General features: G+C 39.2%; 1 protein-coding gene across 9 annotated transcripts in view; it reads right to left on the bottom strand.

The window, feature by feature from the left end:
- Window positions 1-1,010: 1,010 nt before the first annotated feature.
- add3a (adducin 3 (gamma) a) overlaps window positions 1,011-8,583 on the bottom strand; it is a 128,412-nt gene continuing 120,839 nt past the window's right edge. For 7 of the 9 annotated variants that reach the window (XM_055009607.1, XM_023272334.3, XM_055009608.1 and 4 more), the window contains 2 exons: window positions 7,547-7,639; window positions 1,011-3,986 (listed from right to left, as the gene is read on the bottom strand). In XM_055009607.1, coding sequence (XP_054865582.1) covers window positions 3,736-3,986; window positions 7,547-7,639 — 344 coding nt within the window. In that variant the 3' untranslated portion in view covers window positions 1,011-3,735. The remainder of the gene's footprint in view (window positions 3,987-7,546; window positions 7,640-8,583) is intronic. The other 2 variants (XM_055009610.1, XM_055009611.1) reach the window with 1 other exon arrangement.

The following is an 8,583-nucleotide window of genomic DNA, read 5'->3' as shown; positions in this document are numbered from 1 at the left end:
TCCAAATCTCTGTAGCTCATCTTGACTTGTGGCGAGCAGCTCCAGGATTAATTTACTCCTAGTAGTATAACAACAGATCTGTTGCTGTTTGGGTTGTATTGTGGGTAATGTAGGTGCCAGGTTTGGAGGAGGATAGTTTTGATCCTCAGTTTTGATCCTTTTTATAGACTCTACATATATCTTTTAGGCAAAGAAATGCGGTGTTAAACTGGTGCAGTTCACTTTAAATGTAATAAATGGAACCCATCATCACAGGATACATGATTATCAGTAGTGAGGAGAAGATTTTCCATTGTCATAGTTTGATTTTATCCATTTATTTCTGAGAAAATTGAAATACTTTTATTGTTCCCTACTCGTGACCCACTGAGCACGTCAGGTTGGGAGCCACTGGTTTAAAAGGTACACTAAAATAGGAATTCACAGGTTAACAGAATGTCAATATTTATAGCACTCCAGAAAAAAAACTTCCTTGTCAAAAGAAATGAGTAAACTTCCAGCACTCTGTGAATGCAAAGATCTTCCTACATACAATCTTCATGTTCTAGAAGTGAACCGCCTCTTTTTATGGCCATAGGATCATGTCACACTGCATTTCTCAGTGTATAAGTCAGTGCCAGTGTGCTCTCTCTCCACTTTATAGCATTTCTGTCCTTCAGTATTTAATGTGCCTGGTATGATTCATTCGCTCAATCAGTGCCAGAACTCTCAGTTTGGCCCATTCACACATACAATATATACATTCTCATGTTAACATCATCAATAAAGACAACAAAGGCACCAGTTAGTGTTTTTTCCTGCTCATTCAACACTGACGTCAGCATAGGTCCTTCTATATGCAGCTGTTCTACAATACTGAAATCATAATGAATTTGCAGCATTAAGCTTGTTAAACTACTCAATTCATGATAATGGTAAAGTAAAATGAGAGTGTATGAATTATGCTGAACTCAACTTGAAGAATGACATGGATTGTGATGTACAGATATGAAAAAATGAATGAGCTTCCATTTCTTAAAATACAGTTTTATTTGTGAATTTACACGGATTAGCAATACATCTAAAAGCAACTCCATTAGATAACCATTTATATAGGATTTTCACAGGTCACAAAGTAGCTTGGCTCATTCTGGCATGCCAAAGCAAAACTCGTTCTTTATATTTATTTTTTTTAAAAACAGAAAAAAAAAGTGTGGATAGAGGCATTAGTAAAGCAAGGTGCAAACAGTCAGAAACAGAAGAGGAGAAAAAAAGGGATGCAATGCACATTCAGTTCATCTGGGAGCAATTTCTGCTTGTGAAATGCTTAATAAAAAAAGAAAAAAAAAGCCTAGTGCTCTCTGCAAACTAAAAGAAAAAAAGCGTACTGCGATACAAATGGAGGATGAAAGAAGATAAATTTCCAGGAGGAGAGATGGTATGAAAGAAAAAAAAGACAGTCTGAGTGATAAAAACATGGTGTGTTAGTGTCAAGTTGTCCTTTCCCCCTGCCCGCCTCTGCTACACACATATGCAACTTGCATTTCCAAACTCACACCTCCATTCTCCATCTTTCAGTTGTGTGACCTCGGCTCTTTGCCCAGAGCCAAAAAACTATCGTTTAACACAGCTAAAGATGCCCCCCGAAACCCTCCCGCCCTCCCTCCAAATCCAATACTTCACATTGCTAGCTGGGATATTGGTACATCTGGTTAAACTGCGGGGGGAGGATATGTGGAAACCCATCACACTTTGGCTTTGCAGAGTTCAACTGTGGGTCATTGGACAGTTACAGCACGACTGTGTTTACTAGAGAAATTACATGAGGGGAGGCTTTAGAAGCTGACATATTGAACTGGGCTCGCAGAGTGATCCAATAAAAAATAACATGCCCATATGACCTCCTTATAATGTTCCAGTTCTAGGAGGAAATAAACGGCGAATTAAGCAAGGAAGCGTAGCTGCTGTGAATGCAGCTACTAAAAAACCAAAAAACCCAAAACAATAATAAAGTTACATTTTGGGGAGCCTGAGGGGTGTCGATGCAGTCACTGGGGTGATTTAACAGAGGTCTTCTCAGGGTCCATGACGCCTGGGCAGGCAGATGAGAATCGCAACCCTTGTCTTATGAAAAGTAATGGAGGAATAAAATTACAATATGGCTTTAAAAAACACACACACATATGCACACAAACCAACCAAACGAAAGACGTCAGCGCTCCACTCTCTACGACCCATGAGTTGAGGAGTAGAAATCTTTTTCTCATGTGTGACACCAATGAAAGATTTATTTTTTCCGCCTTCATTTGACTCACTTTCTGGGTCCTGACCTCTCTCCGACACCATGCCTCGCCTGCTACTTGCACAACTTTTACCAAATACTTCACAATCTCCTTCACTGGTGAAACCACCTGCAACGAAAATGTGTTATATAACCATAAGAAAAGTGCTGCACAATAAAATAAAAAATATATAGTTAAAAATCTATAGCCAACATATCCAGTTTTTTCATATGTCTGTGTTATATAGTAACTTTGTGTACTCTGAAGATTAGAATATAATTTGAGCAATCAGGCATCACTACAGAACATAGCCAGCCAAATAAATTCAATCCTTGCAATAAAGAGAAAACATGCGTAACATCTGTATTCTCTGTAAAAGCTTAAAAATGAGTACAAAACACAGTCGACTAAATTTGTGTTCAATAAAAAAGATCAAATTTCATGAGATGACAAACGAAACAGTTACGTCCGACTAAAATGAGATTGTTTTGTTTCCATTTCATTTGGCAAAAAAAAAAAAAAAAACACACTGAGATGAAGAGGACAAGATATGAAAATGCTACATAAATATTTAGTTTGAGATCAATGTTGTGATAGACTACCAGACTTCCTCCTGTCTGGTCTAGTCTACTAACCCTTTATAAGCCATCTGCAGTCCAACCACAATCAGCTGAAGAGAATGTTTGTATCAGAAGCCTGCGCCTAAAGTAGCTTGAAGAATATGAGCGAGTCAGAACCAAGAGCAAACTCTCACAGTAAATAAATCAACACTAACCCCATGGCTGTTTTTCTGAGACCACTTTTCCAGTGTGACTTGAAATTTTATGTAGCCTCTTGGTTCTCTATCCAGAGTCAGGTGACCAGGATGTTAAAAAAAAAAACAGAACCCACAAATCTCAAAAAGACAGGGGAGTTTAGTTTCAGCTTATGCATTTTTACAACGCTCATGCTGCAATCCAATCATTTCATAAAATTGGATTTTGAAGCAAGAAAATACGTAGCATGGTTTCAAGTTCTGTTTTCAGCCTGGGGAAGAAAAAAAAAACACAGGAGGAGCCAGTTATTCAGGATCTAAAATGGCCTCAAGTGACACTTCCAAGGCGCCCTGTTAGAGCACTGCATAGGTGATGAGGTGTGGAGACACACCAACACCTGCCCCAGTCACCCCACATCTGCTGCACTTTTACCTTGTGGACCCACATACCCACCCCGAAATCTCCCAAACATTGTCTTTTTGCAGAAGGAGAGACCTTTTCTTCTTTTTTGTTACAAACCAACAGATCTTTTTCCTTTCCTTTGCGCATAAAACCTTTTGTTAAAAAAAAATCAAATAAAATTAAAAACATAAAAGGACATCGAAAACGGAGACAAAATAAAAACAGAGACATTAAACAGAAAAGGAGGCTGCCGCCTCTCTTTCTTCTTCTACACAGATGGTCTTCCTGCCTGCCTCGCCCCTGCTGCCTGTTTGCTCTCAGGCCTCCGTCTTCTCTTTCTTTTTGTTTTTCTTCAGGAAGGACGGGGTGCGGAACTTCTTCTTCTTCTTGGTGTTGGGCGACTTGGAGGGGGAGCTCTCAGGGGACAGCGCCTCCTCAATCTTCTCGCCGGAGCGCACTGTGATCTCCACGCTCTCCACGCTGGTGGTCAGCTGACTGACGCGCTTCGACAGCTCCTCGTCCACGTCACCGTGGTCGTCTTTGCCATTCATCAGGCCCGTGTGGTTCTCTGAGGGGAGGAGGAGTTAGACACTGGTTATGTGAGGACATGGGTGAAATCACCTGATACTGTATTACTAATTTTCTATTACAGGGTATGTATTGATCATTTGATGTCCAACATTTTCAGGTTTTTGCTCCTGTCACATTTGAACGCAAAGTAGGCAAATTTTTCACTGTAAAATAAAGTTCTGCACCTCTATGGAAACAGCACAACCGTAGCTAGAAGTAGAGACAACTCAAAAATGTCTTCTATGTAGTTTAACAAAGTTATAATGGAAAAAAAACAGCAGAGGTAGACGAACCAAGAAAATTAAGCATAAAGTGAGATGTTTCATCACTCCTGGGCCTCTAAACCTTAAGCAGTTTTGGGGTGTGTGTGTGATTTTTTTTATTTTTTTTGCTCATTCACATGTTTACCTTTACTGTGGGCTCATGTTTTTCTGCTCCTCCATTGAAACAACACAACTGTAGCTAGACGTACAGAGAACATACACAGGCCTTTTGTGCAGTGTAACAAAGTTATAATGCTGGAAATCATTAAAAGAAAAAAATAAAGTTGAATTTCTTTGATAATTATTTTTACAACAATTAAAAATAAAAACTCCAATCAACACGTATAACATTATCCAAGTGCCCACAAGTTTTACCACTATTTGGAAAACATGTAATTCTACAAACTAAGAATAATTTTTATGATTTACATTTTCAATCTATTACATACTTTTCTGTGTATACACAACCTGCAGTTCAGCCAAAAAGTCCCTTAATTTTTTGGCATGTGACTGCTGGTTGCAGTTCAGTCACTAATGGCATCAAGAAGTGCTGAATTATTATTATTTTTTAACAGAATCTGATCAATGCCAATGGTGTGTTTTGGGTGAATTTCAAAACAAGACAGGAAGAATAAAGTGATCATGATTTTAGCCTCACATTTGGTGAATTTTTTTCATAAAATGAGACTGATGGCTTTACAGTTGTGCCAAGAAGCACCTATAACTCATTTTTAGTTTTCAACAGAATCTAGTTAGTGTAAATGGTTTATTATAGGGAATTATTTAGATATGGCATATAGAATAAAGTGATTTTGAGGAAATATCCCAACTTGAGGCTTAAATTTGGATCATTTCTCTGATGGAACAGCACATCACAGAAGGGTAGTTCAAGGACAATCAGAAAGGCACAAATCTGATGTTTCTTTTCTGTTTATACGTTTTCTGCTTGGATATATGGTGTAATATTTCTATTTTTAAAAATAAAACATGCCTTTCAAACTTGTGCAGTCGTGAACTTAAAATGAAGACGTAGAGGAGTATTACATTTCATTAACCTTGACCGAAGCTGTACTTTTTGCTGGAATATTCTTATATAGGATATTATTTTACAGGTGTTCATGTACTCTTTGGATGTCTCAAACTGTCCTCTTGCAGGAAATCGGCGACTCTACTGTCTGATGTACAAGACACATTAATTCCATTTACACTGAGTGTTGAACTTCCGCTTCCCACAGTCACACCGTGTCCCTGTGCTCTACATATTTCGTAATATCGCTGCATAAAAACCCCAGTGACCTGATAGCCCAGAGAGTCTGTCCTTGTTTCAACTTAACAAAATAGGGCTTTGAACAGCGGACTACACCCACTCCTTTAATGACTGTTCACGTAACAGGCCTGCTAGTGTCACGTCCTTTTCTCTGGGCTGCAAATGCAGGTTAGGGAATCCAGGACACCAGCTTCATGTTACACACAACAACATGAAAACAGTGACTTTTAAGGTTATTTTCATCTAGGCAGAAGAAAACATATGGGGTGACAATAAAAAGCCACCCCTATAACAATTGACCTGGTTTCAACACAACAACAGGCTGACCTCATAGCGGTGGCGTCAGAACATATATGTCCCCTGGGCCAATGTGCTGTCGTAGGTTAATAGTTATTGTGTGGTTTTGTGTATTTGTGCTGGAAGGAAGCTGATAGGAAGTCAATCCCATAGTGCCTTTATTTACAACTTGCAAAGAAGCCTCTGTGATCTTTGTGTTACCTGGAGGTACACCAACCAGCTTCAAATGTCAGACACTTGTAACAGATACAGAAGTGCAGATCCAAAAGCCTGGAAGAGCCCAGACCAGTGCAGCAGGTCTGTAATTCTTCACATAAAAGGGAAAAAACTATTTTTGACAACTCAATTTAGTGGTGCATATGAGGACACTTCAAAACGTGACGTTATCTGATTTTGGTAGAAGACATTTGTTTGGTCTCGAGCCAAAAGTTACGTGAGAAGATTAACACCAGTTTCATAGGCGTGTCCTCATCAAGAGCAGGCACATAATTTGGGCTGCAAAACATCTTCTACGGCGCTGTCTTAGTTGATAACATGACTGTGTGGTTGAATGTCATTATGCGTCACAGAAGACTTATTCATGGTGCCCTTTAACTAGCTAAAAACCCAACAATGTTCGCTGCTTGTCAACAGGAAGTAGTTTGATGGACCCCCTCCTCTGGTCGTTATGGTATTAAACAGTACAAGGCTTCACCTGGTGGAGCAACAAGGTACTACAGCTGATCAAGGAAAATGGTTTCAGAACATATTAAGTATTAAATGACTCGGATTGAATCAGGGAAAAAAACCAACTTGATTGGGACATCACTAATCTAAACAGTTGATGCCAAGAGAAGTTAAATTTAAGTTATCATAACAACAGAAGTGGTGGCCAAAGAAAAAAAACTGTTGTCATGAAGCAGTTCCAATATGAATCGTCCTGTAAAGCCACAAACTGTCGTGTGTGGATATAAAAAATAAGGTAATTTGCAAATATTAGAGGTGTATTCTGCTTCCAGTTTTTATGCTGAACTATGTTAATGTTCTCTCATCGCTTTTCTGGAGCTTTACACCAGTATAACAACAGGATTAATGCTTTAGAACTTCCGCAAAATGTTGAATTACACCTTTATGGTCAAAAACATGCTAATACTACTTCTTGTGATATCTATAGAATCCAAATTAAATAGAATAAATGTGGTCTTTTCTTGCACGAGTGACTCTTTGACAGCCTGTGCTCTGAAATCCTAAATGTCCCCGTATGCCCCCACAAGGAAAGCTTTTGAGAACAGTTCAGGTAAGGTAACAGATTTGCCTCTGTGATGGATTATCTGTCAAAACTCTTTATTACTTGTCTGTCATCCTGTAGTGAAATGTATGGAATGCAGTCGCTCCAGAGGCAATGTTGAGCAACATTTACTTGTAAAGAGTAAGGACAAATTTTCATAAACAGCCAAAATGTAGTGTGAAATAAGGGCAAACTAGGTCTTAGATTTGCCAACGGGACACTATTGCAGCTTCAATGATTTACACTGGCTTTTCCTTAGATGAAAAATCAGTATTAGTGCAGCACAAATTTGTAACACAGATGAGTAGTTTAAGCATCGCATATTAAGGTTTTAGTGTGTTTCAGTCAAATTTGCAACCTCATGCTCAAACACTGATGTACATCTGATCTGAAAGACAAACAGAAAGGCAGTGAAGACCATTCAGAATAAAAAGTCTCTCTCTCTTTATCCGAGTGAGTGATACCTTCTTTAGCTGGAGTGCTTTGCGGGGACTGGGTGAGAGACAGAGACTGAGAGAGAGTGGAGCCGTCATCAGAGGTTAGCTCGTGTTCGCCATCTGCAGGGAGGGTGAGGAGGGGGTGAGAGGCAGGTGGGAGGTGGGTGGGTGAGGTTGCAAGGGATAGATGAGAGGATTGCAGCGTGGTGTAAAGGGGGGTTGAAGTGGAGGGACGACAGCAGGGATGAGTAGGATGAGAGGTTGGAGGGATTTGGGGATGAAGGGTCAGGAGGGAGGAAGGGAGGGTTGACAGATTAGTGGTAACACACACATGTTAGAATCAGGCCATGCACAGCTGTTTTTCCACAAAATTTCCAAAATCCTCGTCTGCTGATCACCCGGGCTCTCGGAGTTCCATCAATCGTCTGTTATCGGTTTGTCCTGGTGGCTGAGCATGCACTATAACATCCTGTCGAGGCTTAATATCCCAGACAGATGCTCTGAACAGTAACTTAAAGGGCAGCAGGCCGGACTGACAGAGCATGCTAACAATTCACCCTGCTGCAAATTAAGGCTTGAACTGTGAGATATTAAAAAAAAAAAAACAGTAAAGACAGATGACATTAATGACTAGATAACAATATCTCAAGAACTTCTACACAAAATAAATATGTATACTGAGTTTCAGTGGAAATGCACATCATTTTTCCAAATTATCCAATGTAATATCCAGATAATGTTGTCCAAATGACTGCACTGAGGCATTCATTTCTTAAGTTTTTAATGTAATCGTGCAAATATTGACCAGATATTGGAGAATGTTCTTCATAATTTGTGGTATTAAAGCCTACAATATCACCACAATGTTAACCCCATGAGCATATTAAACCATTGTCAAGGCCAAAAATCATTTCTATACTTTAAAGAACTCAAAGTTTCCAGGTCATCCTTTTTCTTTTTTTTAAATTTGATTTTAAAAAAGAAAAAGTATCTGCATGCTTATCTTTCTGCATTTCTTACCTGGTTAAAATCAGTTTGCAGCAGGTTTTAACCCAGGTTTTGTA

Source organism: Amphiprion ocellaris, chromosome 4, assembly GCF_022539595.1.
Source record: "Amphiprion ocellaris isolate individual 3 ecotype Okinawa chromosome 4, ASM2253959v1, whole genome shotgun sequence".
In the NCBI taxonomy this organism is placed as follows: Eukaryota; Metazoa; Chordata; class Actinopteri; family Pomacentridae; genus Amphiprion; species Amphiprion ocellaris.
This window is presented reverse-complemented; position numbering and strand designations above follow the sequence as displayed.